This window comes from Lithobates pipiens, unplaced genomic scaffold (genome assembly GCF_037356315.1).
Source record: "Lithobates pipiens isolate NorthernLeopardFrog02 unplaced genomic scaffold, aLitPip1_a1.2 Scaffold_22, whole genome shotgun sequence".
NCBI lineage: Eukaryota > Metazoa > Chordata > Amphibia > Anura > Ranidae > Lithobates > Lithobates pipiens.
The window spans coordinates 11,341,035-11,357,825 of record NW_027507784.1 but is presented as its reverse complement, the minus strand read 5'-3'; the positions used below and the strand labels follow the sequence as shown (position 1 = coordinate 11,357,825).

Here is a 16,791-nt window from a genome sequence, read left to right as displayed (position 1 = left end):
CCTGGAATTTCCATCACTGGCTCGCCTCATGTCTTCTCTATCTTGCAGAAAGGGGATTATGGTGGGGATTACCACCAGGTGCTCAGCGTACAACATCCAATGGTTGAAGGACTTTCTCACAGAAAAGTTCCAGGATCTCATCCTAGATGTGGAGCATCTTCTCATCACCAACACTAACAGATATGAATGGGAGAATAATGTGAACAAATATTCTGTTGTCATTCTCTATCACACCCAACACCAGGGACGGGCTAATATCACCGATGTAGATGGAGGAATCTACGATGAGGAACTGAAGTATCTGTGCAATAAGCTAGGTGGGAACTGTTTGTCTTCTCTCTTGACTACTGCCAGCTTAATCATTTTTATTTTACGTATTTTAACACAAGTTAAAGATCATACAGAGGTTAAAGGTGTTAAAATCTTTTTTAACAGACATATAACAACAATATGTTCTTAGGTGCCTGGTAAATACGGTAAAAATATATATTTTTTATTTTAATGTGGTGATGTAAAACCAGATATGTCTAGTCTTTTCTCAACAAAGCAATACCTGTTTTTCATGCCTTACATCTCCCTTTCTTTAAGATTCTGTAGACAGGGCCCCTTTACTATTGTTTACTGGAATGTGCCATCTTTTTAATTTTTTTTTTGCAATTTTACCAGATCAAAAATTAACATTTATGCTGGTGTTTTATAAAAAAAAAGAGTAATCATAATTATAGAATAATAAAGGCTTTATATGGTTAAATGTTTGAGCACCTGATGACCTATATGTGATTGTTGGACATCCCACTTTCTAATTATGGGCATTAATATGGAGTTGGCTCATTCACATAGAGGGTGGGATCTGGGGGCCTCCTTTTTTAAGTGGGGGCTTCCATATTCCGATAAGTCCCCACTGCAGAGCCCCACAACCACAGCACAGGGTTGTGGGGAAGAGGTTCTTGTTCTCATCAACATGGGGACAAGGGGTTTTGGGGTGGTGGGGGAGGCAGAGACCCTACTACCCCAAAGCACCCCCCCATGTTCACAGAATGTGGCCTGGTATGGTTCAGGAGGATGGGTGCTCCCCCTTTCTTGGGCTGCATACTAGGATAAGGGATTGGAATGGATTTGGGGGGGACCCCAATGCCATTTTTTTTTATTTTGGTGTTGGGTTCCCCTTAAAATCCATACCAAACGTGAAGGACCTGGTATGGATTGGGGGGCCCCACACTGTTTTTGTATTTTTCTCAATCTTCTCTTGTCTACATTTCAGCAGTTGAGTCATCGGTTGTTAAGGATGCTGTGACCGATTTCGTGGCCAGCTCCTTAACAACGAGCCTTTCTTCACACAGAATTAGAATCGGTCGATCATTTTTGGACCGATCCGAATTTGACTCGGCTCGAAAATTTGGAATTAATTTGAAAATTAATAAACAAAACTAAATTAGTAACATAACTAATCTACATTTTTTTCCATTTTGCATATGTCTACAAAACATACTGACAATATGGCTGCCCGTGAGTCCATCCTTTGATAGAAAGGGGACTGGATTATCCATCCCTTCAAGTCATTGGTTCTTGTGACTCAGCCTACTGCTAGTAAAGGCTATACAATGCCTTATAGATTTTTTTTTGGGTGAATCCTGGGGATTTATCACAAACCCATGGTAGCGACAAACCCAAGCCTCATCCTTAGTGGCTAGGCGATTGGGCCAGAAGTTAGAATCTGTGGAAAGTATCTTTTACTGCTAACTTTTTTTTGTTCTTATATAATGTTTTTTTTTTTTTTGAGAAAGAATGGGGGGAGGGGAATAAACATCAACGTTGGCGCAAGGTCCTCCTAGCCCCTGTACACACGGTCGGAGATTTCGACAACCAAATCCGTCAGATTTTGTCCGTCGGATTTTGCCCGTCGGATCTTGTCAGAAACTGTTGCATACACACGGTCGGACTAAGGCCGCGTACACACGAGAGGATTGTCCGCCCAACTTAGTCCGCTGAACCGTGTTTCAGCGGACAATCCGCTCGTGTGTGGGCTTCAGCTGACTTTTTCAGCGGACAGTCTGACGAACCAAGTCTTACAGAATTTCCGTAATTTTGTCCGTCCAAACTTGGTTTCAGCGGACAGTCCGCTCGTGAGTAGGCAAGTTGGACGGACTAAGTATGGCGCATGCTCAGAAAGGATTTACACGGCGAAGGTTGTATTGCAGTGTATTGGACGTCAAATTTCTAGTCCCGTCGTACGTGCTGTACACGTCATCGCGCAAGTTTTCAGCGGACTGTTCGTTCATCGTGTGTGGTCAAGTCCGTTCATTCAAAAGTTGGACGGACTGTCTGTCGGATTGTCTGACGAACTTAGTTGGGTGGACAATCCTCTCGTGTGTACGCGGCCTTAGTTGTCGAAAAATCCGATCATTCAGAACGTGATGACATTATCTCGTTACGACGGGACTACGTTCACGCTAGTAGTCAATAGCTTTGGTGTAGGAATTTGATCTGAGCATGCGTGGCACTTTGTCCGATCGGAATTCTCTACACATGATCGGAGTATGTCCGATCGGATCATGTTGTCGGGAGAAAAGTTTATAGCCCAGCTCTAAAACTTTGTTGGTCGGATATTCCGACAGAAACAGTCCAGTGGAGCCCACACATGGTCGGATTATCCAACAACGCGGTCCGATCGGACATTTTCCATCCTTGTGAATGTCCAACCGTGTGTACAAGGGCTAATACTGAGTAGAATTCCCCTGTGGAAGGACACGTGACCCTGTGTCGACACGCGTAGGGGAGGGGGCGAGGATGGTGAAGGGACCGTTACGAGGATAAAGTAGTCTGTGGGAAGATAACGGTGTATGTGGCTTTGGGGGAACATGTAACACACACGTCTGTTGAATTCTGGTGCACTGGAAGCACCAGCACTATGTGAGCACTCAATTTTTAACCAGTTCCCGACCGACGCACGCCAATGTACGTCGGCAGAATGGCACGGGCAGGCATATCGGCGTACAGATACGTCCATTTTTATATGCCACCCTGCCATCGCGTACGCGCCGCCAGCGCAGTTGGTCTGAAACTATTTCCAACAAGTTGGAAAATTGGGTCCCACGGATATTCCGACGGAATCAGTCCGATGCAGACCACACACAGTCGGATTATCCGACAATACGGTCCGATAGTACACATTCCGACGAATTCTCCGACCGTGTGTACAAGGGCTTACAGTGTATGTATTTTTACAGAGCATACTTCTCATTCTACCAAACAGTGTATTTGCACATTATTTATTTAGAGTGGCAGCAGGATTTTTTGTATTTTTTTGGGATTTTTACAAGCGCAGTGGTGATACACAGGTGTGAGGGGGCGTAAGTGTGTATTATTGTTTATTCTTCTCATTCTGTTAGTGTTTGATGTTTTTTTACGTCTATCCCTTCCTTTAGGTAAAGAGAAGATCCTGGTGGTGTTAGATGATATGGAGGATATCAGCAAGGATCAGAGACAGAGAATCCTGGAGTCTCAGCCCAGCCTGACCCGACTGTCCTCCCATCTCATTCTTCTCCCTAAATTTGGAAAAGATGGAGCTGCTTCTAGAAAAAGAGAAGAATTCCTTACAGTTTTTGGGTCTGGTAAGGGAGCTGAAAGGGTAGTTGATCCTTATATGCTTTCAGCAGAGGTAGAGAGTCAGTCATAAGTCAGTGGATTCAAATATGCTTGGGACAAACATAGATCTATACTCAGGCAAATAAGTTAAAAATAAGAAACAAAAACACGTAAAAAAAAAAAAGAAAATGGGGCATACTTTCTGGAACAATTGGTCTTTTTTCTGCCATCAGTCTTCTACATTGCTATGCTTCTATGACAATGCCTATTTAGCTTGCAGGAGTAATGAGGTCCACCCTACTAAATTATTATTACTCTTTTATTTTTATTTTTTTAAGATAACCCATCCACTCTGAGTTGTGGTCATCTTCAGTGGGGGTGTTTGGAATGAACTACTTTCCTAACTACTATTATCCGACTGACTTTTGTACCATGTTTCTCTGAAAATAAGCCCGGGCCTTATATTGATGTTGTCAACAAAAGACCCAGTAGGGCTTATTTTCGGGGTAGGGCTTGTCAGTTAAAAGTTAAAGTGTTAAAGAGATAAAAGTGCCTGTAAAAACCTAAAATACACTGTGTTAAAGCACTACACAATGTAAACTCTGCATGTCTCTGCAATCCACCTGTGACAAAAACTGTACCTTCCTAGAGCGCCTTCCTCTGCGCTTCCATGACCCACCTGATTGGTCTTCCACGCTCCAAGCACTGCAGAGGGAGGGAGGCCTGAGATCCCCCGCTAACAGCTGGCAGAAGAGGAGGAGAGCAGTGAGGGATCAGCTGAGCGCCAAGCTGCGCTGCAACAAAGGTATTTACCACAAGCAGACCACAGAAACGTACACAGTCTAGACCACACAACACTGTAATACAGTGCATTTTAGGACTTCACAACCCTTCTAAACTAGGGTTTATTTTCAAGGTAGGGCTTATTGTTGCAGCCCCCCCCCCAAAAAAAAATCACAGTAGGGCTTATGTTGGAAAGCAACATAGTCTAATGTCATATTTCTGGAGTTTCTTCATATCTGTTTCTTATTCCCAAAAACAAACCATGCTGATACTTGCAGTTCCATGGCTCTAAAAGGTAAAGGTTTGAGTTTCTTTCTGGTTCATACAACCAAGCATTTGCTTTCTTGGGGGGGGGGGAGGTCTGGAATGTTGTTTCTCAGCTCTTGGCTCCGGACCGTCTGGTGCTATAACACAAACAAGGGACTATAGCTGACAAGATGATTGATGAATGTCATGCTACAGAAGATCAAAGGCATTGAAGATTGACCTAGGATACAGAGACATGATACATGGACAATGCTGCCCCTAGAGAACAATACAGCAGGACGGACAGTAATATAATCATTTGAGAATTACTGCCCCATAAATACTAGTTCGTTAAAAGTCTAGATGGGATGGCACTGGATTGATAAAAGGACTGAACGAGTCCAAGAGCCTCTCTTTGCCTCTACCCTTTTCGGTGGTGGCTCACTCTCTTTGCCATCTGAGCACAGCCATACAAAGCCTAGAGGAAAGCATTGTGATAAGTATCTTTGATATTCTGATATGATGTGTTTTGTTGGTATATGTTTGTAATATCTTTTAGTACTTTCATGTTAGTGTTTCCTATTTTCTTGGGAAATAAATAAGACTTTGTTTTATTAAGCCGTGTGCTTGGTTTCATAGCTAATCTTGTATTACTATGATATCAACAGTAACATGTGATCAGAGTTTTAGACTAGCTAACTATAGGAATAGACAAGTTAATACAAAGGTGCAATAGATAGAGGGAGTCTGTAACCACCCTCGAATAATATTTATTTGCACCAATTACTTCAGCTTATTTTCGGGGTAGGTCTTATTTTTCGGGGGAAACACGGTAGTACCCTATTCAGTGGCAGCTGGAGCTCGATACTTTGGGGGGTGGCAAACCAATGCCACCCCCCCCACGGGAGATGCACGAGAAGGCGACGATCACCCCCTCCTTACCTTAGAAGGCAGATAATGAGTCCTGGGATGACTCTCTGATCTCCCCTCCTACTCCTTCCACTGTCCAAGCTGGAGAGTTCTGGATGTGGCTGCGAGTGAGCCATCCCTGGAAGAGGGAGCCGAGTCCCGACTGGAGAGGACCACTGGCTGAGCTGCTCCCTGACTCTTCCAGTCTCTGGGGGCCATTGCTTCTCCTCCAGGACAAACAGGAAGTGGGCCCCAAGACTCAGGGCCTGCTTCCTGATTGGCCAGGAGGAGAATCGGGAAGACAATAGTGAATATTAGTTTGCTATTGTCACACAACTGGGTGGGCTCGGGGTGCAGTACTCTTCTTTTTTGATGCCAATTGAAGCCTCAGGCTCTAATCACATGCTAAACAATAAAGAAGATATGTTTGTAGATTTTGTATTACAGTAACAATAAATGAGAATTGTCTGACTTTTGGACCAATATGTAGAATTTGGGAAGGAACTTTTTTTTTTGTTTACAGCCCACCAGGAATAAACTAAAGTTGTTGTGGCAGGTTTGTAGGATTGGGTCTATTATCACTAGGCATGTGCAGAACAAAAAAAATGTTTTGTTTCATTTTGTTTTGATTTTTTATTTACATAAATAAGTTTTGTTAAATGTGTTTAATTCATTTAATTGGTTTAATTCCTTTTGGAATTCGTTTTTGTTTATTAGAATCCAAGTTGGTTATTTTTTTTTTCTAATTCCATTCAAATTGCATTCAAATCAAATTCAATTTAAAAAAAAAAACATTATGCTATTTGAAATTCTAGTTTTGGTAGATGGTTATTTTTTTTTTGTTCCATTCAACTCTATTGTTTTTTTCTATTTTATTCTATTTTTTTTTCTATTGTATTCAATTTTTTTCGAATTTGAATTTATTCTATTTGAAATTAGCATTTCAGAAAATAGTTATATTCATTCTATTATATTCTTTTCTAGTCTATTCTATTGTTTTTTTTGTTTTTCTATTCTAATCTATACTTTCCTATTCTATTCAAATGTATTTTATTTGAATTTTGGGGAATTGTTATATTCTTTTATTTTCTATTCTATTATTTTCTATTCTATTCAAATTCAAATTTATTCTATTTGAAATTTGAATTTCAGAGGATGGTTGTATTCTTTCTATTTTATTCAAGTCTACTTTTTATTCTATTCTATGCCTTAATTTTCTATTCTATTTTATTTTGTTATTTTATTCTCTATTTTATTTTGTTCTGTTTTACTCTATTATTTTATTTTCTATACCATTCCTTTTTTTTTTCTATTCTATTTTTTTTTTTATTTATTTTTTTTTATTTTGTTTTCTGTTGTGTTTTACTCTATTACTGTGTATTCTATTATTTTCTTTTCTGTTATATTCTTTTCTATTCTATTCCTCTATTTTTTTTTCTTTTTTCTAAATTCAAATTAGATTTAAAACTAATCAAATTTGATTTAAAATACGATTCAAATTTCATCCAAAATTGATTTGTTATTTTGGATTTGTTTAAATTTATTCTATTATTTTCTTTTCTTTTCTGTTATATTCTTTTCTATTCTATTCCTTTCTTTTTTTCTTTTTTCTAAATTCAAATTTGATTTAAAACAATTTGAATTTGATTTAAAAAAAACAATTCAAATTTCGTCCAAAATTAATTCATTATTTTGGATTCGTTCAAATTCGTTACTATTCTAATTCTGAAATTCTGATACATCCGTATTTCCGAATAACGCCAAAAAATTTGTACAAATTTCATATTTGGAACGATATGAACCACACATGTCTAGTTACCACACATGGAATAAAGTTAGACAAGCAAGACACATTAAAAGAAAAATAAATACAATTGTCCTTAAAGTGTTACTAAAGCCACAACTATAAAATCAGTCTGTATATGCAGTAAAGCATGCTTGTTATACTCACTATGGAGCCTAAGGAGTTAATCCTGCGCATTGAGTAAAAAGGCAGCTTGATCCTGTCTTTTCTGATCCTCCCCTTCTTCAACTGTCACCAATTCATTTGCCGATAGTACCGAGCCTTGGAGTCACTCTGCACATGCTCAGTTTGGTGTGTATTGCTAGAGAACGTTTATTTTTCTGGGGAGAGTGCATGTGATCAGCCCAGGGCCAATCAGCACTGCCCAGACAGAGGGACAGGGGTCCTGCAGCCTCATAGGACAGTCAGAGTGGAATGGAAGCTCCTCCTACAAGCTTTAACCATACACTGATAGAAGTCACAAGACTGCTATATACTGCTAATCAGAAAAGGGTATTTAGCAGTTTATATTTACTAGAATAATTGCATTTCCATGTTCTGTGTACCGTGGGAGAGCAGATATAGTGAATGCAGGATCCTGGGTTTAGTAAAGCCCCGTACACACGAGAGGACTTATGTCCGACAGACTTCCGAAGGAGTTCCGTCGGAGTTCTGCTGGAATTCCGACGGAGTTCTGACAGACTTTTCGGCTGAGCGGACTTGGCCACACACGATCACACTAAACTCCGACGGATTTGAACGTGATGACGTACGACTCGGCTCGAATAAGGAAGTTCATAGCCAGTAGCCAATAGCTGCCCTACTGTCGGTTTTAGTCCGTCGGAGTAGCATACACACGAGCGGATTTTTCGAAGGGGACCGGGTCCGGCGGAGTTCCTTCGGAAAAATTTGAAGCATGTTCCATATTCTAAAGTCCTTCGGACTTTGGCGAGTCAAAAGTCCGTTGCAGCCCCACACACGATCGTATAGTCTGACGGACTCAGTCCTTCGGATTTGGATGTTGAAAAGTCCGCTCGTGTGTACGCGGCATAAGACTTTACGTTAATATGTGAATTTTAAAAATGTCTCCAAATTCTGTCTTACAGAGCAGACTACATCTTGTGCTGATAGAAATATACCGGACCAGACCACCTCCTGGACCGGGGTATGTATACATGTACAAGTATATGGGCTCCCAACATTGCATATCATGAATGTGTGTCTGCCTTGCCCAGATCTACCAATAACACTTGTAGTGCAGAATAAGAAACTGATATGAAGTCCATACAGCTCAGACTATTACAATCCGTTCTCCTGATTCAACGTACCAGACTTCGGGAATTATTATTGCTCTGTAATATTTCATCGCCTTATTTCTCTTTTCTTCGTGTAAAAAAATAAATAAATAAAAAAAGCCCCCTTGGATTTTGTATGGCAGATATATAGTATCAGAGTCAAAACTCAATTAGCAAAAATATATTTATAAAAAGACACAAAGGTGCCAACTTTATTAGTTATATGATCATAGAAAAAGTATATGTTACATGTGAACACAATAGTATAAAAAAAAAACGGGGGGCGAGTGGGACTTTAAATGAAGCATGTCAATTGAAAATAAAAATAATACATACATGTGAGTAGATTAAATGATTTAGATTTAATTTATAATCAAGAAACCCCTAGGGGTAGTCCATGATCTGAATGCATACAATGGTAATACAGTAATATAAATATAGATATAAAAGAAATATATTTTCATAATAGTAATCAGAGAATCTGGAGTATAGACAAATCAATGGACATACATGGATGCAGTTCATATCAGAAATACATAAATTACCAATCAAAATCATAAAATTACATGAATGAGTACAAAATCTATAGGACAAAAATTGATATTATCAAGGATTAAAATTGGGCATCCTTAGTTTGAGAACCCGACGCGTTTCTTGGCTTCTTGCCAGTCATCAAGGGTGGTGGGATGCATGTTTTTACTAAAAGAAGCAAATAAATATGACAAATATTAATATATGTGGAACCTCGGTTAAATAGAGAGAGTATAAAATTGATCCACTTAATTGATAAAATGACTTACAATATAGCCCAAAAATTGGGCAGAACTTCCAGCAATGGGAACTGTTACAGCTGAGATATAACCGTCTCATCTGGGGGTTGAGGCGGGGTTCTGACCATCGACCCCAACAATGTCAGGGGGCAGGCCAGGGGGGAACCGAACACAGACACCCTCAACACTAGTCCACTAGGTACTGAATGTATGTTACCCAAATCTGTGAAAAAAGAAAAAAGAGAAGTGTGATGTGTCACCAAAAAAAAGACCAAAAAAAAAAAGGAAAAACAAAAACAAAAGCAAAATACTGAGTGTTGGATTAAACGTGTTAAATGGATATAGCTAATTACTGAAAAATGTGTGTGAATTAGACTTGTGCACAACGGAAAATTTTGTTTAGTTTCGATTCGTTGTCATTCGTAAAATACATCATTTCCTTCCGTTATGTTCGTTAACATTCGTTATGTTACATTAATACGTTTTCGGATAATTTGTTATTATTCGTAGAGTGTCGAATTAATTCATTCGTATTTGTTGAAATTCGCTATTTATGTATGTATAGACATTCGTGATAATGATTCGTAGTTTGGAAAGTCGTTTGTTTATTGAATCTTTTAACACACACAATGACGACGTCTCTTCTCCTCGGCTCAAATACAATACAACACCCTTCTCAGGAATGCACTTTGCCAGTAATCCATCCTCCGGCACAAAATTAATTAGCTGATTGGACTATAAGATTTACTTTGAGCTGAACTTTTGTTTCATTAGATCTTTAAAGAATTACCGAATCATGTTGAATTCATTCGAATTCATTCGTTATATTTCTTTCGTATTCGTTGTTATTCGTTATTTCTTTATTCGGACATTCGGATGCATCCGAATGTCCGAAAGATGCAAAATTTGGCCGAATTTCGATTTGTTACGAAACGAATTGCACAAGCCTAGTGTGAATGAAATATGCAAAACTGATTGAGAATACAATTTACCTGGGATGGAAGCTTGCCATTGTTACTTGGTACAGCGGCAGGTCACTTCTCTTAAATCTATGTGAACACAACAGATTAAAAATCCTAAGACATGTGCATCGATGAATACTGTAGATATATATTGAACAATAAAATATAACGACCCAAACTTGAGATTACACAGATCACAGATTTGAATATAATTACCTAACTTCGTATCACCCCTGAAGAAGGAACATAACGATGTAAAGTTAATTTCCGAAACATGTTGGGTCTACGTCGTCGGAGTTATGAATACTGTAGATATATATTGAACAATAAAATATAACGACCCAAACTTGTTGTCAAGATACATTTTCTGATGTTCTTAGATGAAGATTACCACGTATCTTTATATTCTTCACAGATTTGAATGTAATTACCTAACTTCGTATCCCCCCTGAAGAAGGAACATAACGATGTAAAATTAATTTCCGAAACATGTTGGGTCTACGTCGTCTGAGTTATGAATACTGTAGATATATATTGAACAATAAAATATAACGACCCAAACTTTGTTGTCAAGATACATTTTCTGATGTTCTCAGATGAAGATTACCAAGTATCTTTATATTCTTCACAGATTTGAATATAATTACCTAACTTCGTATCACCCCTGAAGAAGGAACATAACGATGTAAAATTAATTTCCGAAACATGTTGGGTCTACGTCGTCGGAATTAGCTTGCCAACCTCTTATGGTTAGGTTGATGGTCTTTCTTGACAACAAAGTTTGGGTCGTTATATTTTATTGTTCAATACATATCTACAGTATTCATCGATGCACTGTTTTAGGATTTTTAACCTATTGTGTTCACATGTAACATATACTTTTTCTATGATCATATAACTAATAAAATTGGCACCTTTGTGCCTTTATATATATATTTTTTTTTCTAATTGAGTTTTGACTCTGATACTATATTTCTGCCATACAAAGTCCAAGAGGGCATCCCCAATGCGCTTTTATGCATGTTTTTTTTTTTTTTTTTTTTACATGATGCTATTTAGGATGTTGGCAGTAGTAACACATTAATCAATCTCTCAAGATTTGTTCTTCTTTTCTCTTTTCTTCCTGGAGTTCATCTACTAAAGGATTAAAGCATGCTGATTTTCCAATGTGAATTTTTCACTTAGCTTGGACAATAAGATGGCGCTATGCTGGCTTCACTCACCCAACTTTGTTTCACTTATTTCACTTCAATGCACTGTTCAATTGGAGCGACTGCATGGCAGATGAGGTTTAATGTTGATAAATGTAAAGTTCTGCACTTGGGGGCTAAGAATATGCATGCATCATAAATACCAGGGGGGGGGGGGGTACAACCGGAGGGAATCAATGGTGGTGAAGGATCTGGGGGTTTTGGTAGATCATAAGCTCAATAATAACATGCAATGCCAAGACATCATCTGTACAAGTCATTAGTAAGACCTCATCTGGAATATGCAGTTCCGTTTTGGGCTCCAGTTCTCAAAAAGGATATCGGGGAACTGGAGAAAGTGCAGAGAAGGGCAACCAAAGAGGCATGGAGGAGCTCAGCTATGAGGAAAGATTAGAGGAACTGAATGTATTCTCTCTTGAGAAGAGGAGATTAAGGGGGAATATGATCTCCATGTATAAATACATAAGGGGGGATATGATCTCCATGTATAAATACATAAGGGGGAATATGATCTCCATGTATAAATACATAAGGGGGAATATGATCTCCATGTATAAATACATAAGGGGGGATATGATCTCCGTGTATAAATACATAAGGGGGGATATGATCTCCATGTATAAATACATAAGGGAGGATATGATCACCATGTATAAATACATAAGGGGGGATATGATCTCCATGTATAAATACATAAGGGGGGATATGATCTCCATGTATAAATACATAAGGGGGGATATGATCTCCATGTATAAATACATAAGGGGGGGTATGATCACCATGTATAAATACATAAGGGGGGATATGATCTCCATGTATAAATACATAAGGGGGGATATGATCTCCATGTATAAATACATAAGGGGGGATATGATCTCCATGTATAAATACATAAGGGGGAATATGATCTCCATGTATAAATACATAAGGGGGGATATGATCACCATGTATAAATACATAAGGGGGATATGATCTCCATGTATAAATACATAAGGGGGAATATGATCTCCATGTATAAATACATAAGGGGGAATATGATCTCCATGTATAAATACATAAGGGGGGATATGATCTCCATGTATAAATACATAAGGGGGGATATGATCTCCATGTATAAATACATAAGGTGGGATATGATCTCCATGTATAAATACATAAGGGGGATATGATCTCCATGTATAAATACATAAGGGGGATATAATCTCCATGTAAAAATACATAAGGGGGGATATGATCTCCATGTATAAATACATAAGGGGGATATGATCTCCATGTATAAATACATAAGGGGGGATATGATTACCATGTTTAAATACATAAGGGGGATATGATCTCCATGTATAAATACATAAGGGGGGATATGATCACCATGTATAAATACATAAGGGGGATATGATCTCCATGTATAAATACATAAGGGGGGATATGATCTCCATGTATAAATACATAAGGGGGGATATGATCTCCATGTATAAATACATAACGGGGGATATGATCTCCATGTATAAATACATAAGGGGGGATTTGATCTCCATGTATAAATACATAAGGGGGATATGATCTCCATGTATAAATACATAAGGGGGGATATGATCTCCATGTATAAATACATAAGGGGGGATATGATCTCCATGTATAAATACATAAGGGGGATATGATCTCCATGTATAAATACATAAGGGGGATATGATCTCCATGTATAAATACATAAGGGGGGATATGATCACCATGTATAAATACATAAGGGGGGATATGATCACCATGTATAAATACATAAGGGGGATATGATCTCCATGTATAAACACATAAGGGGGGATAAGATCTCCATGTATAAATACATAAAGGGGGGATATGATCTCCATATATAAATACATAAGGGGGATATGATCTCCATGTATAAATACATAAGGGGGATATGATCTCCATGTATAAATACATAAGGGGGGATATGATCACCATGTATAAATACATAAGGGGGATATGATCTCCATGTATAAATACATAAGGGGGGGATATGATCTCCATGTATAAATACATAAGGGGGATATGATCTCCATGTATATATACAGTGCCTTGCGAAAGTATTCGGCCCCCTTGAACTTTTCAACCTTTTGCCACATTTCAGGCTTCAAACATAAAGATATACAATTTAAATTTTTTGTGAAGTATCACCATCAAGTGGGACACAATTGTGAAGTGGAACGAAATCTATTGGATAATTTAAACTTTTCTAGCAAATAAAAAACTTAAAAGTGGTGCGTGCAAAATTATTCGGCCCCTTTACTTTCAGTGCAGCAAACTCACTCCAGAAGTTCAGCGAGGATCTCTGAATGATCCAATGTTGTCCTAAATGACTGATGGTGATAAATAGAATCCACCTGTGTGTAATCAAGTCTCTGTATAAATGCACCTGCTCTGTGATAGTCTCAGGGTTCTGTTGAAAGCGCAGAGAGCATCATGAAGACCAAGGAACACACCAGGCAGGTCCGTAATACTGTTGTGGAGAAGTTTAAAGCCGGATTTGGATACAAAAAGATTTCCTAAGCTTTAAACATCCCAAGGAGCACTGTGCAAGCGATCATTTTGAAATGGAAGGAGTATCAGACCACTGCAAATCTACCAAGACCTGGCCGTCCCTCTAAACTTTCAGCTCAGACAAGGAGAAGACTGATCAGAAATGCAGCCAAGAGGCCCATGATCACTCTGGATGAACTGCAGAGAACTACAGCTGAGGTGGGAGAGTCTGTCCATAGGACAACAATCAGTCGTACACTGCACAAATCTGGCCTTTATGGAAGAGTGGCAAGAAGAAAGCCATTTCTCAAAGATATCCATAAAAAGTCTCGTCTAAAGTTTGCCACAAGCCACCTGGGAGACACACCAAACATGTGGAAGAAGGTGCTCTGGTCAGATGAAACCAAAATCCAACTTTTTGCCCACAATGCAAAACGATATGTTTGGCGTAAAAGAAACACAGCTCATCACCCTCAACACACCATCCCCACTGTCACACATGGTGGTGGCAGCATCATGGTTTGGGCCTGCTTTCCTTCAGCAGGGACAGGGAAGATGGTTAAAATTGAGGGGAAGATGGATGCAGCCAAATACAGGACCATTCTGGATGAAAACCTGTTGGAGTCTGCAAAAGACCTGAAACTGGGACGGAGATTTATCTTCCAACAAGACAATGATCCCAAACATACAGCAAAATCTACAAAGGAATGGTTCACAAATAAACGTATCCAGGTGTTAGAATGGCCAAGTCAAAGTCCAGACCTGAATCCAATCGAGAATCTGTGGAAAGAGCTGAAAACTGCTGTTCACAAACGCTCTCCATCCAACCTCACTGAGCTCCAGCTGTTTTGCAAGGAAGAATGGGCAAGAATTTCAGTCTCTCGATGTGCAAAACTGATAGAGACACCCCAAGCGACTTGCAGCTGTAATCGCAGCAAAAGGTGGCTCTACAAAGTATTAACGCAAGGGGGCCGAATAATTTTGCACGCCCCACTTTTCATTTTTTTATTAGTTAAAAAAGTTTCAAAAATCCAATAGATTTCGTTCCACTTCACAATTGTGTCCCACTTGTTGGTGATTCTTCACAAAAAATAAAAATTTTGTATCTTTATGTTTGAAGCCTGAAATGTGGCAAAAGGTTGAAAAGTTCAAGGGGGCCAAATACTTTCGCAAGGCACTGTACATAAGGGGGATATGATCTCCATGTATAAATACATAAGGGGGGATATGATCTCCATGTATAAATACATAAGGGGGGATATGATCTCCATGTATAAATACATAAGGGGGGATATGATCTCCATGTATAAATGCATAGGGGGGGATATGATCTCCATGTATAAATTCATAAGGGGGGATATGATCTCCATGTATAAATACATAAGGGGGATATGATCTCCATGTATAAATACATAAGCGGGGGATATGATCCCCATGTGTGTATATATATATATATATATATATATATATATATATATATATATATATATATATACATAAGGGGGGATATGATCACCATGTATAAATATATAAGGGGGGGTATGATCTCCATGTATAAATACATACATGTTTATTTGCCTTAAGCTGCATACATATGTACTGTAAGATTGGGGTGATCAGACTCAAGGGGTAGATGCTTTTTCAGTAAGTGCGCCAGTCCAAAATGAATTTTTTAAGGGCGTGGTAGCCCACTTTTAAACTACATATGTAACTATGTAACCTCATTTACTAGAATAAGTGAACATTTCCTTTGTAAAGTTAATGACAAGAAGGATAGAGGGAGGGGATTTGTGTTGGGAGGGGTAATTTGGGGGGGCAGCAGGGGAGAAGAATGGTTCTAGTAGGGGAAATTTGGGGTGGTGCGCTAGGAGTGGTGATTTAAGGGGATTTGTGTTGGAAGGGTGACGGGGAAGAAGATTTGTGCTAAGGGGGGCATTTTAAGGGGTTTGTGGGTTGAGGGGTTGTTTTTGGGGGGGGGGGTTGTGCTAGGATGGGGAATTGGGGAAATTGTGTGCTGGGAGGGGGCATTTGGAGTGGTAGGGAAAGGATTTGTGCTCTGAGGGGAAAAGAGGGGTAGAGGATTTGTACTAGGAGGGGGTATTTATTCATAGGGAATGAGATGATTTGAGATGGAAGGGTTGGGGGAGGGGCATGTATTCATACTGGGAAGGGGATTTCAGCAGGGGGTGGATTTGTATCGGGAGGAGGGAAATTTATGCTTAGGGGTAAGTATGCAGATAAGTGCTCAATTTTGTTTGGGGGTGGGTTGCTGTCACATAATTCTCATACTGTACATCTTGGGGTATTATAGTGAGGGGGGGGCACAATTTGGCTTGTTCACTCTGGGCTATAGATGACCTTGTCCCGGCACTGGAATCCACTACAAGGGCAAGACTTTCCATTTGGCTTTTATCCCCCGCAGCGATCATCTTCTAGTGCTGCACTGGTTAATGCATTAGACCTACCATAGGCACTTGCCAACTAGCCTTGACTTTTATGCCCCTACTCCATTCATAGAAGCTATCCTATAGTTTCCATGAATGGGGGGGGGGGGTGGCAAAGGACTGAGTCAGCAGCCACCAGTAGCAGGAATCTGGCTTGCTAGGCTCTGTTTGTCAATGACGGTGGGGTGAGATCATGCGTGGGTGTCTGTTTTAAGAGCAGACACCTGAAAATGGGAGTGGTGGGGCAGCAACTGTAGGACCAGCCATCTAAGGAAAAATACGTACATTC

General features: G+C 39.3%; 1 protein-coding gene across 6 annotated transcripts in view; it reads left to right on the top strand.

The window, feature by feature from the left end:
- Positions 1-16,791, top strand: part of LOC144000365 (uncharacterized) — a 68,836-nt gene that overhangs the window by 5,278 nt on the left and 46,767 nt on the right. For 5 of the 6 annotated variants that reach the window (XM_077494164.1, XM_077494165.1, XM_077494163.1 and 2 more), the window contains 4 exons: positions 49-317; positions 3,426-3,611; positions 4,235-4,390; positions 8,413-8,471. In XM_077494164.1, the coding sequence (XP_077350290.1) occupies positions 49-317; positions 3,426-3,611; positions 4,235-4,390; positions 8,413-8,471 (670 nt within the window). The remainder of the gene's footprint in view (positions 1-48; positions 318-3,425; positions 3,612-4,234; positions 4,391-8,412; positions 8,472-16,791) is intronic. The other variant, XM_077494161.1, reaches the window with a different exon arrangement.